The 20,196-nt window shown below is 70.3% G+C and overlaps 2 protein-coding genes across 4 annotated transcripts; one reads left to right on the top strand and one right to left on the bottom strand.

Moving 5' to 3' along the window:
• Positions 1 to 1,616: 1,616 nt before the first annotated feature.
• Positions 1,617 to 11,337, top strand: TBX21 (T-box transcription factor 21). Its single transcript, XM_063354459.1, has 6 exons — positions 1,617 to 2,389; positions 9,085 to 9,239; positions 9,351 to 9,472; positions 9,578 to 9,736; positions 10,382 to 10,443; positions 10,541 to 11,337. The coding sequence occupies exons 1-6, from the start codon at positions 1,923 to 1,925 to the stop codon at positions 11,199 to 11,201; spliced, it is 1,626 nt and encodes a 541-aa protein (XP_063210529.1). The 5' UTR covers positions 1,617 to 1,922; the 3' UTR covers positions 11,202 to 11,337.
• Positions 11,338 to 11,805: 468 nt separating this feature from the next.
• On the bottom strand, positions 11,806 to 19,895 carry OSBPL7 (oxysterol binding protein like 7). Of its 3 annotated transcripts, none has more exons than XM_063354707.1 (23): positions 19,834 to 19,895; positions 18,678 to 18,870; positions 18,312 to 18,434; positions 18,120 to 18,173; positions 17,867 to 17,980; positions 17,653 to 17,772; positions 17,439 to 17,559; positions 17,247 to 17,350; positions 17,058 to 17,150; positions 16,831 to 16,960; positions 16,600 to 16,724; positions 16,285 to 16,365; positions 16,071 to 16,202; positions 15,441 to 15,531; positions 15,078 to 15,355; positions 14,126 to 14,263; positions 13,983 to 14,046; positions 13,820 to 13,898; positions 13,571 to 13,715; positions 12,844 to 12,985; positions 12,593 to 12,719; positions 12,363 to 12,485; positions 11,806 to 12,238 (listed from the first exon to the last, which is right to left on the bottom strand). In XM_063354707.1, the coding sequence occupies exons 2-23, from the start codon at positions 18,768 to 18,770 to the stop codon at positions 12,130 to 12,132; spliced, it is 2,586 nt and encodes an 861-aa protein (XP_063210777.1). In that variant the 5' UTR covers positions 18,771 to 18,870; positions 19,834 to 19,895; the 3' UTR covers positions 11,806 to 12,129. The 3 variants fall into 3 exon arrangements, with proteins under 3 accessions (XP_063210777.1, XP_063210779.1, XP_063210778.1); XM_063354709.1 differs by lacking the exon at positions 19,834 to 19,895 and adding an exon at positions 19,378 to 19,679; XM_063354708.1 differs by lacking the exon at positions 19,834 to 19,895 and adding an exon at positions 19,078 to 19,216.
• Positions 19,896 to 20,196: the final 301 nt, after the last annotated feature.

Here is a 20,196-nt window from a genome sequence, read left to right as displayed (position 1 = left end):
GGGACCCCTCTGAACAATGACGCCGGTGAAAAGCCGGCCCGAATGGCTGCTAAGCTGTGTCTGATGGGCCAATACACAACCCCCTGCGACCACCGCTCCGCCGGAGGTGACTCACCGCGGGGACGTGGGGGTCCCCTCCATCCGCCCCCCATGGCCTGGCCGCGGCCCCTGCCCTGCGCATCCTTAACTCCCCATTTCCTCCTGCTCCGCAGCCGGACCCCTCCGGGGGGGAAGCAGAGCTGTCCCCGTCCCCGTCCCTGTCCCCATCCCCGTCCCCGTCCCCATCCGCTCCCGCCGCCTCCCCCGAGCAGCATCGTCACCTGCAACCCCAGTGTCGCAGATCCCAGGGGATTTAGATATGGGTTTGGTAGAGACCCACATGTGCCCCTTTCTCCCCCCTCCCCACACACGCCCCCAGCCCCAGAGGGGTCCCACAGGCGCGGGGAAAGCTGGGTACATCCCTGCACCCAGGGGGTGAGGCGGGACCCCAGGAAGGGGACACACGGGCCGGTGGCAGTGTCACTCGTCCTTTCGTGCGGTGTGTGGCAGCGACAGGCACGGGGTGGCACCCAGCCGTCCCCCACCCTCCCGTGGCGCTGCCCCACTGGGAATGGAAAGTATTGACGGGCGCTGAGCTTGGGGAGCTGCCAAGGGAAGCGGCCCCTCCGGAGCAAAATGCCTTCGTGATGGCTCCAGGGGACATGGGGACTTCCCCCAGCGCAGCAGGGTCAAGGGCAGGTGCCAGGAAGGCCTGGCCTCAGGGTGGGCACGGGAGCGGGCACGGAGGGTGGGCACGACTTGTCCGAGCTCCCCGGGGAGCCTGCAGCACCCCAAACTCAGCAGAAGCAGGGGGACGGGACCCCAGCCCCGGTTCCCAGGTGACCCCCAGCTCAAGCCACCTCCCGTGTCTGTCGCGACACCAGGGTGTGCAGGGGGGACCCAAAATATCGGGCACCTAGCACCCACACAGAGTCTGGGGGCTGCCCCGGCCTCCACAGGGGGGGAAGCACCCCCACACAGGGCCCAACCGGCACCCTCGGGCAAGTGGGCTAATTAATGGATTAATTAAGGATCCTGGGAGGAGGGGGGACAGGGCGTTAACCATCTCCTAGTGCCTTGTGTCACCCCAGAGCCCCAAAATACGGGCGGGATTGTGGCCCCTGCACTGTCCCCCTGGTCAATCCATGCTCTGTCCCCGTGTCCCCCCCCGCAGCGTCCCTGTCCCCTCTCGTGTCCCCACCCCTGTCAGTGTCCCACGGCCCAGGCTCCTCCCACGTCCCCCAACCCCCTCCCACCTCCCCACTCCCCCAGTGCCCCACGTCCCCCCGTGTCCCCCGCCCCCTCCGACGCTCCGTGTCCCCCGTGTCCCCCGTCCCCTCCCGACCGGCGCTCCCCGCGTGTCCGGGACCCGCGTGTGGCGCTCCCCGCCCCCGGCCCGCCCCGGCCCCGCTCCCCCGCCCCGGTGGGGGCCGCCTCCGCGGGGGGGGGAGGTCGGGGAGGGGGGAGGAGGCGGAGCTCCCGGCGCGGAGCCGCTTCTTTGGATAAGAGGCGCGGGGCCACGGGGATGGGCAGGTGGAGCGTGTGAGGGCACCGGCAGCAGCGGGGCAGGGCGGCCTCCCGTTCCCCCCCATCGCCGCCGACGATCTACAACCCCCCCATCCCCCGACGGCACTTTTGGGGGCTTTCCGCGTGTTTGGAGGTGGTTTTTTTTTTTTCGGGTTTGTTTTTTTTTGCCCTCCCTCCCCCTTGGCTTTCCCCGAGCCGCCCCGGCTCGCCCCCTCCCCGGGGCTGCCGGGCATGGAGGGGGCGTCGGGAGCCCGGCGAAGCGGCCACCGTTGAAACGCGCCCGGCTCCGGGTCCCGGGGCCGCCGGCGGGGCCCCCATGAGCGGCTGAGCGGGGCCGGTGCCCCCCGCCCCCGTCCATGGGCGCGCTGGAGCCGGGCACCGGAGCCCCCCGCCCCGCCGCCCCCATGCTCAGCGGCACCGCCAGCTTCGCCAAGGAGCCGCCGGGCCCCCGGGACGCCGCCGCCGTCTACTACGGTGATGGGGGGGGACCGGAGCCGGGAGCCCCCTCGCTGCCTTACGGTACTCCCGGCGGCTTCGGCGGCCGGTTCCTGGGACCGTGCCCGCCTTACCGGGCCCCGCCGCCTCCCGCCGCCGCCCCGGTGGAGGGTTACGCGGTGGAGGGTTACGCGGGCGCGGAGCTGTACGCGGGTGCGGAGGGCGCTTACCCCCCCGGCGCCGCCCCGCTGTGCCCCCGCGCCGGGCCGCTCTGCGCCCTGCCCGGGTACCGGGCGGCCGGTAAAGTGCAGGTGATGCTCAACAACTACCCGCTCTGGGCCAAGTTCCACAAGCACCAGACCGAGATGATCATCACCAAGCAGGGCAGGTGAGCCGGGGCACCGGGGGGGAGCGGGGGGAGCGGCGCAGGGGACCGGCAGGGCACCGGGACCCGCGTGGGCATCGGGGAGCAGCGGGTGGGGGTCCGGTGTAGGCAGAGATACGGGCAGGGCAGGGGGCACTGGGGGTGCTGGGGTGGGCACGCTGGCAGAGAGGGGTGCGGGACAGGCCGGGGGGGACGCTGCGGGGTGGGCAGGGGGTGGCCGGTACAGTGAGGGGCTGGAGGTCCCTGCCTCGTCCTCCCAAAGGGCTGGAGATGCGTGGGGGCGGGTGTTTGTGTGGGACTGGGGGTCCCCATCAGCAAGGGGGGTGGGTTTGTGCAAGGGGGGATCCCCATCCTGGCGGTTTTGGGGGCAACGTCCACCTGTGTGTGCAAGGAAAAAAGTCGGGGAGCGAAGCAGACCAGACCCCCCAGCTCTTGGTTTTTTAGGTGCGTTGAGGCTTGTTGGAAGGAGAAGAGGGTCTGGGGGGGTGTCCCCACCCGTGTCAGGGTGGGAGAGGAGGGATCCGGACCTCCCGTGTCCGAGCAGGGTTTGTTGTGCCAGGAAGCTCACAGAGATGTTGCGGGGGGGCTGGAGGCAGCGTTTATCCGGCCTCGGCCCATGGCCGGATCCAGAGCTCGGTGCTGCAACAAGTAGTGAGAGGGGGGTGCCTGCTGGGGCCCGGGAGGGGGCCAGCAGCCACGGCCACCCCAGGAGCACCCCGGGTGGGTGGGTGACACCCCCTCTGCTTGCTGTCCTGCCTCCGGGATGGAAATCCCCCGCCCTGCTCTGTGGGGCAGGCAGAGGCCGGGTGCCCCCCGGGTGCCCGGGGAAGGGGGAGCATTTCGGCAGCGTCCTGGCTGCCGAAACAGCCGTTGGTGACACTGCGGCTGGGCACCTGCTGTCCTCCCCATGCTGCCGCCCGCCCGGGCTGTTCACAGGCTGCGGGCTCCTGGGGCTGGGGCAGGGTTGGGGGATACGTGGGGGGCTAAAGTCCACCCCACCTCTGCCAACGCCCCCTGGTCTGGAGGGGGCTGGGTGTGATAAAGGTCCTGGGGGGCCATGGAGTCGCCCTGACTTGGAACAAGGGGAGTCTGAAATGCTGGTGCCCACCCTGAGCCCGTCCTTCGGCCCCACACCAGGGTGATGTGGGGAGGGGGCGGGAGCCGGACCCCCGGCTGCAGTCTGGGAGGTCTCGGTGGGATCGGAGACCTCCCGAGGTCTCTGGGAGGGCCGAGGAGGGGAGTGTGAACGTGGTGGGGCTGGGCACGGCGTTCAGCCCGCTCCGGATCGGGCTCAGGGACTGCCGTGGCTCCTGAAAATCCATGGTGAGGGGGTGACGGGGCTATGTGTGGGGCAGCTGGCAGAGACACCCCCCCCCCCCCCCCCCGCTGCCATCCCCCCGCCCAGGGGGGCTCTTTCTGCCCAGCGCTGGGGCTGCCGGCAGCGATGCTCCCTGCCCTCTCCCCTTCCCTCCCTCGGCCGAGACAGACGGTGTCACTTCGATGCTGAGCCCAACCTGCTTAATGTGTTGGAAGTCTAAACGCGTTAGGGCCGCTTGGTTTGCCACAGCCGTTCCTGGGCCTGCTCCCCCCGCCGGGCTTGGGGATGCTCGGCAGCAAACAGGCACCGTCACGGATGGGGTGACGTGTCCCCAGCATGGGCCGAGGGGGTGGCAGAGGCGTTGGGCCCCACAACTGGTTGTTTCTCGCCCGCCATCGTTCAGGTCCGACAGGAACCCGCTGAAATTCTCCCCGTTGCTTTTCTCCTCTCCTTCCCCAGCCGCCGTGGCCGGTGCTGGGGCAGTGCCCGTCCCCGCTGCGTCAGGGCGGCTCAGGATCTGGTGCTGAGGGTCTGGAAATCGGGGTGCCGCTCGAGATTGATCCCGTCCTCTTTGCCCAGTTTCACGTCCGGGCTCTGCCGACAGCTCCCAGCCTGAAACCAGGCGATTTTGGGGCTCTTTTCCCCAGTCCATCCCCTGCAGTGGCTCCACAGAGGGGCTGGGGTCCGGGGGGGGGCTGTGCTTTGTGCCGGGAGGGGCTCACAGCAAACCCAACCCAAGGAGACGTCAAGCTCAGAGCCACAAAACATCCGCTTCCCCCGACCCCGAGCTGGTTTGTTGCAGAAATCTGTCTGCAGGGCCGGGCTGCAGCACTGCTGAGACACAGGAAAAACCCCAGAGCCGGGGGCTGGAGGGGGACATGTGCCCCAAAGCAGGCACCCACCGGGCTGGGGGGCTCTGGGGCAGGGCAAGGGACATGTCCTGTCCTGCTGGTGGCACGGGTGCCATGTCTCACTGTGCTGCGCAGCCCCCCGTGTCCCTGCAGAGAGGGGCTGAGGCCAGGTGGGAGGTGGCGGCACTGGGACAAACCCAGTCGGGCGCTGGGATTCACCCCCGCTGGCGCCCTCCCTGCTGCCCCACACCGTCCCACACCATCCCTTACCCACTCATCCCCAGCAAAAAGAATTTCCTGCTGGTTTCCCACGCAGGTCCCCGTCCCTCCTCCGCCTCCCGCGGCTCTCGGGGTTCAGCCGGGTCAGGATTTCTGCGGAAACCCCCAAGGACTCGCCATCGCCCTGGCTGCCAGGGGCCCGGGGAATTCCTGCGCGCGCTGCGAAGCTGGGGCTGGCTTCACCTTTTTGGGGGGACAGAGGGGTTGGCTTTGTATTTGGGGACACAATGGCATTGCCTTTGGAGAGGACGCCGGGGATGGCTTTGCCCTTGGCGGGGCCACAGGGGCTGGCGTCGCCGTTGGAGGGGGGCAGGAAAGCTTTGGGGACACAAGAGCTGGGTTTGCATTTGGCAAACGCGAGGGTTGGCTTCGGTCTGAGGGGTGCAGGGGGCGGCCGTGCATTTGGGGGAACACGAGGCCTGGCTTCGTCTTTTTGGGGGGGACTCGGGGACGGTTTGCCCGGGCTGGCAGCCACCGTTCCCTGCAGGCTGGGCCGGGGGGGCACGGCGGGGCTGGAAGCAGTGGTGCAGCCGTGCTGTGCCGTGCGGACGTGTAGCGGTGCCACGCACCTATGCCACACTGTGTCGCAGCGCCATGCAGCGCCATGCAGCCGTGCATTGCCATGCAGCCAAGTCACCGTGCCACGCCGAGCAGCCGTGCAACCACGCCGCTGTGCAATGCAGCCACGCAGCACCGTGCCACACATTGCTGTGCAGTCGCGCCGTGTCGCCGTGCTGCGCCACGCCATGTCACCGTGCCATGACACTGTGCTGTGCCATGTCACCGTGCCATGCCGAGCAGCTGTGCTGTGTCACCATGCCGCGCCAAGCAGCCATGCCATGTCACCGTGCCAGGCAACCGTGCCATGTCACCGTGCCGTGCCGAGCAGCCATGCCATGTCACCATGCGATGCTGAGCAGCCGTGCCATGTCACCATGCCATGCAGCCGTGCCATGGTGCCGTGCCGTGCCATGTCACCGTGCCATGCAGCCATGCCATGTCACCGTGCCATGCAGCCATGCCATGGTGCCATGCCATGCCATGCAGCCGTGCCATGTCACCGTGCTGTGCCATGCAGCTGTGCCATGTCACCGTGCCATGCGGTGCAGCCGTGCCATACAGCTGCGCCAGGCTCCACCTGCATGCTGGGGGCTGCGCCGGGCTCCCACGCGCGGCCGCGGTTCTTGCGGCCGCTGGGGCTGGGGTGCGCTGGGCTGCCATCGAGAGAGGAGGCGGCTCAGGAAGCCAGCAGCCCCCCCGTGCGCTGCCGGGGGTGCAGGCAGGGCTGGGCAGGGGGGGCACCACTGGCCGGGAGGGTGTTGCGCTCCTCACCCCAGGCAGGTTTGCAGGCAGCTGGCCCCCAGATTCCTCTTCAGCCTGGGTTCATCCTGCACCCCCTGTCCCTGCTCCCTGTGTCCCCATGACCCCAATGTCCCGTGTCACCTAACGTCCTCTTGACACTCATGTCCCCTGGATGTGCTGATGTGCCCCCAGCTCCCCGTGTCCCCATGGCCACACGCCCTGTCCCCTCCCCGCGTCGAGGGGTTCATGTGGGGACAAGCTTCGGGGCAGCCTGGGAGCCGTGAGCCCCTTCTACAGCCCCAGCAACGTGCGAAGGGAGAGAAACTAGAGGTGCCCGGCGGCTTTTGGGGTGCAGGGGGTGTGTGTGGGGGGGTGAGCTGGCCGGGGCACCCTGTACCCCACCACGGCACCTCCCAAACCGCAGCGGCCATACCCAGGGGAAGCGAGTCCTTGCCCGAGCGGCGGCCCCGGGAGCTCGAGCATTGGGGGATTTAAAAATAAACGCGAGGCACGTACCGTTTCGGGTCTTACCCCCACCCTCCCGTGCCCCGGCCGAGCCCTGCGGTTTGCATCGCCGCAGCGTTTGAGCTCTAACTCTCTCTCTCTCCGCTCCGCCGGCAGCGCGAGGCTCTGGGAGCCGGGGAACTGGCGGTGTCGGAGCAAGCAAGGTGCAAAAAAGAAAAAAAAAACAAAAACCCCAAAAAAAACCAAAGCAAAAAAAAAAAAAAAAAAGAAAAAGGCTGTTTTCTTCCTCCCCGCTCCTCGCAGCGAGCTCGGCGCTGGTGCAACACCCGGCCTGGCTGCTCGCCGCGGGGACAGCCATCGCCCCGGCTCACTGGTGTGCCGGGAGCCGGTGCCGGTGGTGGCGAGGGCTTTGGCAGCCGGAGCGCAGCGGCGGCACGGCGAGGAAGCGCCCTGCCAGAGCTCGGCGGGGGCTCGCAGGCAGCGCAGCCCCTCGCTGCCGCCCTTTGATGTGGCCGCAATTTTTATCAGTGGCAGGAACCACCGTCCCCCGCCACGGCTGCGTCTCCGGGGGAGAGCTGAGCCCCGGGGGCCGCCCGTTTTCGACACATAAGTGGCGAGACAGGGCCTGCGAGGGCTCAGCGGGACCCTCAGGGTACCCGGGATGCTCGGGGCCACCGTCCGTCCCGGCCTCGGGAAGCACGTGCGCAGCTCCTGGCCACGAGCGCTGCTTTCTTTCTTTTTCTATTTCTTTTTCTTCTTTTTCTTCCCCGCCCCCCCCCCCCGCCCCAACCTCTTGCAAGGGCAATTTTGAGTCAGCGGCGCCCGGCGCAGGCTGTGCGTGCTCTTTCCACCGCTCTTTGCATGCCGCTCCCCGGCTGCCGTGGCACTGCCCGAGCCGTGCTTCCTGCCGGGGCCGCGGCCGAGCCCCCACCGTCCTGCCCCGGCACCCGGGGCTGCGTGCGCTCCGGGCCCCAGCCCCTCGCTTTACTCCTCACCCATGTTTTGTCCCCCCCCGGCTGGTGCGCGGGGGCAGGACGGTGACACGGGAGGGGGGGCTCGGCTGGGCTCCTGGGTGCAGCAGCCCCCTCGGAGCCTCGTGCCATCCCTGTCGTGAGCTCACAGGTCTCTGCCTTGGGGCTGGTGGGAAGCCCTGGTGCGCTGGGGCGGGGGCAGGAGCTGCCAGGGCAGGCAAAATAACCCCCCCAACACCACCACCCCCCTGCCAGGGGTGAATCTCACGGCTGGCTCCATCCCTGACTCCTGCAGGGATGATGCTGGGCTGAGGTCGGCTCCCGGGAGCAGCCCACCCTCCCCGGACGCCTGGGCTCCCTCCTGGCACAGGGGGAGGTGGAAGCCCCCCCCCCCAGCCCCACACGGGACCCCTCGGCCAGGCAAGGCTTTATAGGGCCTTTCGGAGAATCCCTGGCACCCGCTTTATGAGAAACGCCAGCGCTTTGAGGAAATGGGGGGGGGGGTGGGGGTGTGAAACCAGCCCCCCCTCGCCACCGGCCGCCCCCCACCCTCACCCACCAGGTACTGGCAGACGGGAAGCGGCACAGCCCGAGGGAGGAAGAGGGGAGGAGAGAGGGAGGGGGCCGGGGGCGTGCGGGGCTGCAGCCCCCCCAGCCCTCTTCCCCCGGTGGGGGGAGGATGAATTTCCCCATCACCCCATGTGTATCGCACCCAGGCAAAGCTGGCGGGAGGGCTGAGGGCCCTCCGTGCCCCCCATGTCGGTCTGGCAGGGGGGGCTCTGTCCTGCTCCCCGCCGGCGATGGCTTGTTAAGGCAGGTGGGGGCCGGTGCTGGGGCTGGTTTCCAGCTCCGGCCACCAAAAGCCAAAACTCCAGCGGACGCCAAAGTGACGCGGTTGAAGAGCTGAGCTCTGCCATGGGGGGGGGGGGCTAAACCAGCGACCCCGACCCCTGCTGCAAACCCAGGCTGGCAACTGGGGCTGCTGGGGCCCGTGATGGAAAAGGAGGGACCGAACTTGGAGGGGAAGGTGTCAGATCTCCCACCCCAGGGCTGGGATTTGGGGTCCCCCGTGGGTGCGGGGGGACAGCAGGGTGCAGCCCCATGGTGGGGGGGTGCCACAGCTGCAGCCCTGGGGCCGCAGTGTCACCCCCGGCCGTCCCGTCCCGTCCCCTTCCTGCCCTTGGCGCAGGCTGGCGCCCAGCCTGAAATAGCAGCGGTGTTGGTTTCCGATCCGGAAGGTGCTTGGGGAGGGGGAGGAAGATGCCGGTGTGGGGGGGGGATCGGCCCCGAGAGCATCCCCCAGCTGCTGGGGTCAGTCAGCTCCTCACGGGCACCCAGCCGGGCATGAGGGGGCCGGGCATCACGCTGCCTCAGTTTCCCCATGACTGCTCTGGGAGGTAGAACCAACCTCCCCCCCCCTCACCCCGCAGCCCCTCGAGGCAGGGGTTGAGCCGGGGGGTGGGGTGGGGGGGCTGGGTGGTGACAGTGCCTGCGCCTCTGTCCCCTCCCCAGGCGCATGTTCCCGTTCCTCAGCTTCAACCTCTCGGGGCTCAACCCCGTGGCCCACTACAGCGTCTGCGTGGACGTGGTGCTGGTGGACCAGCATCACTGGCGCTACCAGGGCGGCAAGTGGGTGCAGTGCGGGAAAGCCGAGGGCAACATGCCAGGTATGGCCCCCCCCCCCCCATCATCCCCTTCCTCCTCCTCCTCCTCCTGGCAGTGCTGGGCGGGGTGGTAACCCCATCCCTGCTGCCCCCCCCCTCTCCGTCTTTCCCCAGGGAACCGCCTCTACCTGCACCCCGACTCGCCCAACACGGGCGCCCACTGGATGCGGCAGGAGGTCTCCTTCGGGAAGCTGAAGCTCACCAACAACAAGGGCGCATCCAACAACGTCGGCCAGGTATGGCTCCCACCGTCACGCCGGGCCAGGCCGGGTTCCTCCGTGGCCACCCCTTGACCGCACGCTGCTCCCCCCCACCCACCCCACCCCCCCCGCCTCCCCCAGATGATCGTGCTGCAGTCGCTGCACAAGTACCAGCCCCGGCTGCATGTGACGGAGGTGAAGGAGGGGGAGGGCGAGGAGGCGTACCCCTCCCCGCACACCCACACCTTCGTCTTCCCCGAGACCCAGTTCATCGCCGTCACAGCCTACCAGAACGCCGACGTGAGTACGAGACACACACACCACCACCCCCCCCGCCCCGGTCCCTAGCATGGGGGTACCCCCCCCAACCACCCCCCCCCAGCAGCAGAGGAACCCCAGCGAGCCCCCCGGCATCCCCCCAGGGCCACAGAAACCACTGATACACCCCGGTATTGCCCCAGCATCACAGCAACCCCGATACCCCCCCCGAGCAGCCCCTGGTGACCCCCCCCAGCACGCTCTAAGGTCCCCAGCATCAGGGAAACCCCAGTGGCATCCCCCCAGCCCCCCCCCCCCAGCTGCCAACACCCCTGTCCACAGAATCTCCACAACCCCTGGTACCCCCGCCCCCGACATCCCCTCAGCATCCCGGTACCTCCCCCTGAATCCCTCCAGCATCCCAGTAGCCCCCCCAGTACCCCCTCAGCACCCTGCAATGCTCCCCCCGCCCCCAGCATCCCATCACCAATCACCCTATTCCGCCCCCCCAGCACAGCCTGACCCCCCCCCCCGAGGTTGTGGCTGAGCCCCCCCGCGGGTGCTGGGGTCCAGGACAGGCAGGGGACTGTGGTGGGGTGGGGGCTGCTCGAGGACGGGGGGGCTGCTCGAGGGGTGGGGGGAACATCCCCAGCCTCCCCCCCCCCAGCTCCGTGTCCCTCCCCCCAGATCACCCAGCTGAAGATCGACCACAACCCCTTTGCCAAAGGATTTCGGGATAACTTTGACTCGTGAGTGTCCCCCCCACCCTCCCGCTGGTGCCCCCCCGCCTCCAGGCCGGCAGGAGGGCATCCCCCCCACTGCTGCCCTGTCGTCCCCCCCCCCCAGGATGTACGCGGCCTCGGAGGGCGAGCGCCTCACCCCCTCTCCGCCGGAGGGTCCCGGCTGCCAGCAGCTCCTGCCCGCTCCCCGCTTCCAGCCCTTCCTGCCCGAGCAGTACCCGCTGCCCCCCGGCCGCTTCTTCGGGGGGGGGGAGCGGGGGGCTCCGCTGCCCCTGCCCCCCAAGGACCCCCCGCGCTGGTACTTCACCCCCCAGCAGCCGCCCGCCGTCGGGGGGCTGGAGTACGGCAGCTACGAGGGGGGGTACGGGGGGGGCAAGCTGATGCCCTACGGGGTGAAGCCCTTCGCCCTGACGCCTGCCTCCCACCCCCCCCTGCCCTACTACCCCCCCGAGGGGCCGGGGGGGTTCGGGGCGGCGGGGGGCTGGAGCCCCGGGCAATATGGCCCCAAGGGAAGCCCCGGGGGGGCTCTGGGCTGGTACCGGGAGCCCCGGGAGGAGAAGGGGAAGGAGGCGGAGGGCTGGCCCCCCCCCGAGCCCCCCGCCGCCACCTCGGGCGACTCCTCGGACTCGGGGCTGTACGAGTGCAAGCGGCGGCGGGTGTCCCCGTACCCCTCCAGCGCCGAGAGCTCCCCCCCTCCCCGCAACGGCGACCTCTACGACAAGGACCCGGGCACCGACGGCGGCTACTACGGCTTCTACGGCAACTGAGCCGTGCTGGGGGGGCTCAGACACACACCCCCCCCCCGCCCCGGGCACCCCAAAGCCACGGGAGCTGGGTGCAAGGGGTCCTGTGTGCCCTCCCCCCCCCGCCCCCGCCCTATTTAACACCCAAATCCTGGGAAGACTTGAGCGGAGGTCGGGGGGGGGCTGCAGCCAGACAATCAGCCCCCGGTGCCACCCCAGTGGGGCCGCGGGGGCAAGCAGGGAGGGGACGGGCTGGGGGGGGGGGTGGAGGTGGTGGGTTTTTTTTGTTGTCAGTGGTTTATAGAGTGTGGGGGGGGTTGGTTAATGCTGAAGTATTTATTGAGCCCCCCCCGCGTGCCCAGCGTGGGGCCGGGGGCAGCAGCATATCTCGCAATAAAGGGGACGCTGTGGGGCACGGCTCTTTGCTCTCCTCTGCGGGCATGTGGGAGGGAAACTGAGGCACCGGTGGAGGGCGGGGGGGGGGGGCGTGTGAAGGGACTTGTGCCCCCCCTCTTCACTGGGGGGACCCAGGCATCCTGGGCCGGGAGTGGGGTCCTGAGCACCTGAGCCCCCCTCCCCGGGCCGGGGTGGGAAGGAAGATTTCTGCACACCCCAGCTCTTTGCAGCCTTTATTAGAGCAGCCCCCGCGCACAGCTTGGGGGGCTGGGGGGGTCTGCCCGCCCGCGGGCACCCCGGGACCCCCGGTGCCTCCCCATAGTGAGCCAGGAACCCAGGCGTCCTGTGCCCCCAGGGCTCTGCCCCAGGTCGGGGGGGGTGGGGGGGAGGCACTGCCTGTGCCCCCCGCTTTTGTATCACAGTTTTCCTTAAACACCGGCAAAACGGCTGAGGGGGGGGCATTGCACCGCCAGGGCTGGGGGGACCAGCCCCACTGCCATCCACCACTGCTGTGATGAGCTGGGGGGGGGCCTCAGCACCCCACGGGGGGGAGTCGCTACCAGAGAACGGCACTGTCCAGGTGGGCGAAGCCGGGGTCCAGGCGCAGCTTCCAGTAGGTGTTGTTGGTCACCCACGACTCCTTGCCGTTGGCGTCCGTCAGCCGCCTGGGGATGGGGATGGGGGGGGTGGGTGTCACAGCTGGGGGGCCATCAAGACCCCCAGGGCGTCTCCCTGCATCCCTGGTGGTGCCCCTGGGCCCTGTATTCAAGCCCCCCCCTCTCCCCGGACCTGAAGAAGCGAGCCTGGTGGGTGATGTTGTTCTCCTCCATGACCCGGCGCCGGTCGCGCTGCAGCTGCTCGATCTGCCGCTTCTGCGTCTCGGCCGCCGGCACGTTGCCTTCCTCCAGGTACCTGGGGGCGGCGGAGGGGGTGGACATCGCTGTAACGAGCTGGGCGGCCTCAGCTCCCCTCCCCTCGCCCCCCCCCCCCCCCCCCCCAGACGCCGTGGTGCTGCTCACCGCTGGTCGGGGCGCAGGCGGGTGTCGGTGGAGGGCAGGACGCGCCGCAGCTCGGGCGTGAGCTCGTTCAGCTCCAGGGCGAACTGGGTGAAGCCGTAATTCCTCTCGTGGTCGCGGGGCATGGGGTCTGCCGGGGATTGCACAGCGCTGAGACCCCCCCCACCCCCGGTGGCGCCCCCAGGGTGGGGTATCCCCCCCCCCCCCCCCCCCCCCCCCCCCCAGGACATGGCCCCCCCTACCCAGGTCCTTACTGGCTCTCCAGATGCACTGGCCCGGGGGGGGCCCACGGTGCAGCCCCTCGTGCCACTTGCCGGCCAGACGCTCCACCACCGTCCCGCTGCGGCTCAGCACGGCCCCCTGCACCTCGTTGGCCCCCGCGCCCCAGTACCGCGCCTGCGGCCACAGCGGGGCTGGGCGGGGGGGGGCCGGAGGGGGGGGGCCGGTGGGAGAGGGTGTGGTCACTGGGGAAGGGTGGGGCCCTGAGGGGCGGGGCTACTGGGAAAGAGGGGGGTCCTGAGGGAGGGGCTACTGGGAAAGGGTGGGGTCAGTGGGAAAGGGTGGGACCACTGGCAAAGGGTGGGGCCCTGAGGGGCGGGGCTACTGGGAAAGGGCGGGGTCCTGAGTGAGGGGCAGGGCTATTTAGGAAAGTGTGGGGCGCTGAGGGGAGGAGCCACTGGGAAAGGGTGGGACACTTGGGGGAGGGACCACTGGGAAAAGGGCGGGGCTACTGGGAAAGGGTGGGGCGAGGCAAGGGGCGGGGCAACACTACCCTTTAGATGAATGAAGGGGCGGGGTCAGTCAAAGGGGCGGGGTCAGGGGCACGAGGAAGGGTGGGGCCATGGGGTGGGCGGAGCGCGGGGGCAGAAGGGCGGGGCCAAGGCGGGGCAGGGGGCAGGGAAGGGGCTGCGATAGGTGGAGGTGGGGCAGGGTACGGCAGGGCGGGGTGTGCTGGGTGTGGCAGGGCGTGGCAGGGCACACCTTGCAGAAGGTGATCTTGCAGTGGTAGGAGGCGTCGCGGGTGTTGCGGATCAGCACCTCCCCGTAGTGCTCGATCCAGCGGGGGCCGCTGAGGACGTTGTGGATGCAGGTCGTCACCTTGTTCCACTCGAAGTGGTCCCCGGTCCTGCGGGCACCGCCTCAGCGTGGGCTGGCGAGCGCGGGCAGGGCGGCACCGCGGGGCGGGGGGGGGGACGGACGACGACACACACGGACCTGCCGGGGGCTCACCTGGGCAGCTGGACGTTGACTGTGCCCACGGGGACGATCTCCAGGGACTTGCCCCAAAATTTGTTCTTCCACCTCATGTCTGGGAGGGGGGGGACAGGAGGAGGTTAACCCCCCCCCCCTCCCCGGCCCCCTTATCTGTCCCCCCACCCTCCTCAGCACACACCTTGCCAGAAGATGAAGTTGTCAGACTCGGCGTGGCAGGCGGAGATGGGTGGGTGGTGGCACACCTGGAGGGAGGAAGAAGGGGGACATGCCACCGCCCCGTCCGGCTCTGTCCCCGCTCCCTGTCCTCGTCCCCGTCCCCACCTGCTCGCTGATGAAGCGGAAGCCGCGGTCGGGCCGCACGCACTCGTAGGTCTCGCCCAGCACCGGGTTGAAGGGTTTGCTGCCCGCCCGGTAGTAGGTGGAGGCGTAGGCGGACACGGCGAAGGCGGCCACGTAGACCTGTCACCGCAGCCACCGCGCTGCTGACACCGCACCGCTGCCACCGCACCGCGGGCAGGGTGCCTACCGAGCCCTCCCCCCGGGGAGGGGGGGTGTGTTTTCCCTCGGCCACGCCCATTATGCGTGTCCCCCATGTCCCCCATGTCCCCCGACCTCTGGTGTCCCCCCTTAGCCTCAAGTCCCCCGCGTCCCTTGACACCCCCAATCTTCGAACTCCCCAAGTCCCTCCATGTCCCCCCAAGTACCCTCTGTGTCCCCTGAGCTACCCGTGCCCCTGAGCCCCGTGTTGGCCACCCTGTGCCCTCCCTGTCCCCAACGTCTCCCAAGGCCCCGTGTCCCCCATGTCCCCTGTGCCCTCGACCACTCCATGCCCCTGAAGTCCCTCATGTCCCCTGAGCCCCCTTGTCCCCCAAGCTCCCCCTGCCCCCAAGCCCCCTAAATCCGCAAACTCCCCAAATCCTTCGTATCCCTCTGTCTCCCAAGCCCCTGACCACCCCGTGCCCCCGAAGTCCCTCCGGTCCCCTGAGCCCCTTTGTCCCCTGAGCCCCTAAAACCTCGAACTCCCCAAATCCTTTGTAACCCTCTGTGTCCCCCGGGCCCTCGACCACGCTGAGCCCCCTTGTCCCCCCGGCTCCCCCGACCCCTGAACCCTCCCAAATACTCCAACTCTCCAAGTCCCCCACGTCCCTCTGTGTCCCCTCTGCCCCCAAAGTCCCCCGTGCCCCCGAAGTCCCCCGAACCCCCTTGACCCCCGAGCCCTCCCGTTGTCCCTGACCCCCCCCCACCCCCCCCATCCCGGCCCCCCCCCCCTCACCAGTCGCTGGCGGGGGTCGCGGGCGCGGCTGGCGCGGTCCAGCAGCGCGCTGTACTCCAGCTCCTCGCAGAGCCGCTGCAGCGTGTTGAGCGGCTCGTTGAGGTGCACGGGCAGCGCCACCCGCGACAGGTCCTTGCCCACGCTGCTCCGCAGCAGCCCCCACAGGCTCACGTCCCCCGGGGGCGCCGGGGGGGCGGGCAGGCAGCTCCGCCGCCGCGGGTCCGGCCCCGGCAGCTCCAGCGGCGCCGGTTCCACGGGCAGCCCCGGACCCTCCGCTCCTGCCGGGCACCGGGCGGTGGGGCCAAGCCGCACCCCCCGCTTCCCCCTTTCGTGCCCCCCCCCCCCGTGTTCCCCTCTCCGTACCTGTCGGGGGGCGGCCCGGCCCCCCCGGCTCGGCCGTGTCCTCGCAGGCGCTGGTGGTGGCCTCGCTGATGCACGACTCGTCGTCCGAGGGCTGGGGAGGCGCAGGGGACCGTCGGCGGCTTCGGGGGGGCGAGTCGGGGCAGGGTGGGGGGTGGGGAGTCTAGGGGTTACCCCACCGGGGGGGGGAAGGAGGGGCTGTACCGGGCAGGGCCCCCCCGGGAGGATGGGACGAGAGTCGGGTACTTGGGATGGGTTGGGGCGGGGGGGGGCAGGACGGGGAGGGGGTGGTGGGTACCAGTGGGACTGCAGGAGGGGGGAGCGGGGGCAGGGGGGGCACCGGCAGCACCCGGCCCCCACCACCCGGCTCAGAGACTGCGGACACCCCGAGCACCCGGAATGGGGGAGCTGCGGGGGGCTGCAGGGGCTGGGGGGGGCGTGGGGAGCAGGGGGGGCGTGGGGAGCTGGGGGGGTGGCTCCCGGGCCGGCTAACGGGGAGGGGACGGGGGAGAGAGAAGGGAGAGTTGAACCCACAACATACCCACAGCAGGGGGGGGGGTCTGCAGAGACCCCCCATGCCATTAGATCCTTGCTCCCCCCCGGCCCGCCCCTGCCCCCTGAAGACCCCCCCACCTCATTCTCCGAGGAGCTGGCGGAGAGGAAGACCTCGCAAGCGTCGAAGAACTCGGTGTGCGAGTCGGCCAGCGAGACGATGCTGCGGTTGGAGAGCTGCTGCTCCCGGCCCTTGGCCGGCAACGCGTCCGGCTGCGGGGACAGCCACCGCCTCAGCCCGCCGCCCTGGGGGTGTCACCCGCACCCCCCACCCCATGCCGGCCCCCCCCCCGACCTCGTCAGGATGCAGCGAGGCGAAGGAATCCAGGGTGGTGTCGGAGGAGACGGAGAGGGAGTGGAAGCGGCGCAAGGCGGCCTGCGGAGGCAGGGGGAGTCTGAGCCGGGTCCCCCCCCCCCAGCCTGTCCCCTCCAGCCAGCGTGGGGGTGACAGAGGGGGGGGATTCACCCTGCTGCTGCCCAGGCACCCAGCACCAGGCTGAGACCCTGCCAACTCGCTGCACCCAACGGCACCCCAGCAGCCACAACCCTCGGGCTCTGCCGGGACCCAAAGCCGGGGGCAGCCCTGCCCAGCCCCCCCGAGATCCCTCACCCCGGTGTTGCCGACCCGCCCCGGGCGCGGGGCCGAGCGCCGGCGATCCAGCGCTTGCCGCATCTCCTCCAGACGGGCCCTCTCGGCCATCAGCGCGGCCACCACGCTGCTGAGCGAGCCATGCACTGTCGGCAGACACGGGCGGGGGGTCAGGCTGCGGCACGGCATCCCACACCCGCCCCGCCACCGCCGGGACCCCCGGCAGGGCTCAGCATCCCCCCCCCATCCCACCTTTCTGGGCCAGGACCCAGAAGCTCCGCTGCAGCTGGCTGTACTCGGGGGGGAGGCTGAAGGGCAGCTGGCTCTGGGACGGCTCCAGGTAGCGTGAGAGGTTGGGGACGGAGCCGTGCAGGCGGCCCACCTTGGAGGGGGACACACGTTGGGGTCAGCAGGGCCCTGGGGGGCTCCATCCCCCAGTGATGGCTCCAGAGCTCTGTGGGACTCCCGCTCCCCCTCACCCGGCCGATGGTGTCATCCTTGGCGAAGCTCTGGGTGCACCAGATCTTGGTGCTCCTCCTGCCTTTCTTGGGCCTCTCCGCGGTAGCCGAGGGCTGCGAGGGAAAGGAGGGGGGGCTGGAGCTGGACCCTCCCCGGGAAGAGGGGGGTTTCCACGCTGGGCGATGCTCAGCCCCGCGCCCGACGCTCACCTGGCTGCCGGAGATGAGGGGGGCTGAGGGGATGCGGTGCAGGGCCTCCAGGCTCTGCAACATGCCCGTCAGCTCCTGCAGCTTCGCCTGGCACTCCGACAGCTCTGCCACAGGCACGGAGTCAGGGATGGGGGACGGGGCATCCCCCCCTGCCCGACCCCGACCCCGTGCGTCCCCTCCAGCCCCGCTCACCGGCCGAGCAGCGCTCCAGCCCCTCACTGTCCTTCAGCCAGGCGTTCACCTTGTCGCGGGAGCTGGCGAGGGTGGAGAGGGCAGGGGCACTGCCCGAGGGCAGGATCCGCGTCCACGGGCCCTGCAGCAGGGGAGAAGGGGCACGGCCGGGGCTGCCGTCGGGAGCCCATCACCTGGGTGCCGCCTCACGTCTCCACCCCGAGGTGTCACCCACCTGCGCGTTGGTGGGGGTCCGCCCCACGGGACACCCCCGGGGGCCGGGCTTGGGCCCCTCGCCCTGGTGATGGGAGCAGAGGCTGCTCACCCAGCTGGCAAAGAGCTCCGGGGACTTGATCTGCGGGACAGGGGCAAGTTGGATGGAGTCAGGGGGGAGACCCGGGTGGGGGACACCCGAAGCCCCCAGCCCCGGCTCCAGCCCCCACTAGCACCTTGAGGTGGTAAATGTTCTCCTCCGTGTCCAGGTCGACCCGCTGCGCCTTCTTGTTGATGGACATGACGGACTGACGGATGTCGATGGCTCCGTGCAGTTTGCCCTTGAGGACCTGGGGGAGCCCAGGGACCCCCGTCAGGAGGAAGACCCCCTTCTTCATGGGGGCCATGGGGTCTCCCCCACCCCGAGCCCTTGGGGAAGCTGCACGGACGCAGCCCAGCCCCACGGACGCAGCTCAGCCCCACACTCACGTCCTGGCGCGTGGTGGCATATTTCAGGATGCCGTTTTCCAGCACAAAGTACCTCTGGGGACAGAGAGGGACGGTTGTTTTGGGGAGCAGAGACTGGTCCCCGCAGCCCCTTTATCCAGGGGCCCAAATCACCCCAGGGATGGCGCCCGTGTGGCCAGGGGACGGCTCCCGGTGCCAGCTCTGCCCCGTTACCTTGTGCCAGCCCTTCAGGGGCCATTTCCTCTTCTTGAGCAGGTAGCCCTCGTGCCGCTGCGGCTGCTGGCCCGGGCTGCCCCGTGCGCGCGGCTCCTCCACCACCTCCCAGCTCTCCGAGCCCTGCAGGGATGGGGGTCAGCACGGGGGTCCCTTGGCACCGGGGGCAGCCGGGGTGCTCCCCACCTTGTCCCCAGGCAGGGACACTCGGTACCTCCCAGGGGATGGAGCATCTCTGTATCCCCGTATCCCCCTTCTCAAAGTGGGGCGCAGCCCCCCGAGGCCCCATGGCACCCCCAGTCCAGCTTGGGTGCACCACTGGGATCCCGCTGAGCCCCCCTTCCCCCAGCCCAGAGCCCCCCCGACCTGCTGAATGCTGCTGTGCTTGGAAGACACGGTGCTGTTGGAACGCGACAGGGCCCTTTTCGGAGAGGACGGGTCCTTCTCGTGGCTGCCCATGGCTGGCGAGCAGAGGGGGCTGGGCCAAGCCCCCCCTCCTGTCTGCGCTGCGGGGCTGGGGGTCCGAGCTCGGCCGTCACAGCCCGGGCGGTGGGAGCCACTGCGAGGAGGGGAGGCCACATCAGGGAGGGATCACCCACCCTGCCCACGCGTTTCCTGCCCTGACAGACACCCTCATCCCTTCCCTGGAGGGGACACGGGGTGGGGGGGACCCTGCTGCCCCCCGAGAGCCCGGCATGTGACTGCGGCCGGGACCCAGAAGCTTCTGTGTGAGACGGAGCCATCAACCCATCCAGCCTTATCTCACCTCCACCTGGCGGGTCCAGAGTCCGGCCCTGCCGCCCGGCTCCCGTTGCCCCATGGACTCGGTGCCACACGGCAACCCCGCGGCAGGCGCAGCCGGGAGGGCGACCCAGGGGACAGAGACCGGGATCAGCCCCGGGTCCATCCCCGCGCCCCCGAGCTGGGACACGACCCCCAAAAAACCCCGACCCTGCCACGCTCCCCCCGGCTGAGTGTTCCCTTCGCCCTTCTCAAGAACAGGAGGGGAAACTGAGGCACAGGAAAGTTCCCCCTCCCCTGCCCCCCCCCCCGCCCTCGCCAGCACCTGCCGGGGGACCCGGGTGTCCCGGACGCCGCTGTAGGGATGGGGACGGTGATGTCGCCGGCAGGATGGTCAAGCCCCGGCACCGATAACTGCGGCACCGCGCACCCCTGCTCCGAGGGGAAGGGACCGGGGGGCTCCCACCGCAGCCCTGACCCCCCCCCCAGCCCTGCCCAGCTTGGCAGCGAGGGGAGCACCCCCTGGGTGCTGCAGGACTGACTCCCCCTCCCGGCAGCGGGGCCGGACCGGCGCCCCCCGGGGGTCCCCAGCCGCCCCCTCCGCCTGCAGCCCCCGCCGAGGCGCGGGGGGGGGGCGGCAAAGCCGATCCCGGTGTCCCCGCGCAGGTGTCACCCCCCGGAGCAGCGGGGGACGGATCGGGCTGCGGGGGGCGGCGGAGCCGTGGCGGGGTGGGCGCGGAGCCGGAGCCCCCCCAACCCGGGCCGGGCCCCCGGTGCTCACCTGGGCGGGCGGCGGGCGGGCGGCCGGGGCCGGGGCCGGTGGCATCCTGCCCGGCGGCTGCAGGAACCGGAACACGGAAGGAGGCGGAGGCGGCGGCGGCCCGGAGCCGCTCGGCTCTGCCCCCTGCACCGTGGAGGACCGGAGCCGACAGCGCCCAGGAGGGGCCACCGGGACATCCCCCCCCGACGCCCCGAGCCGGACCCACCCGCGTCCCGAACACGGACAGACCCGGACCCCCCTGCCCCGGGATCGGGGTAACGAAGCAGGGTGGGGGGGATCCATCCTCTCCTGTAACGAAGGGGGGTGTGGGGGGGTCTCATCCCGGCTGCACCTGCTTCCCCCCCACCAAGCCTGAGGCCGACC

The sequence above is a fragment of the Chroicocephalus ridibundus genome, chromosome 17 (assembly GCF_963924245.1).
Source record: "Chroicocephalus ridibundus chromosome 17, bChrRid1.1, whole genome shotgun sequence".
Taxonomy (NCBI): domain Eukaryota; kingdom Metazoa; phylum Chordata; class Aves; order Charadriiformes; family Laridae; genus Chroicocephalus; species Chroicocephalus ridibundus.
The sequence above is the reverse complement of the archived record's forward strand: the minus strand, read 5'-3'. Positions and strand labels throughout refer to the sequence as shown.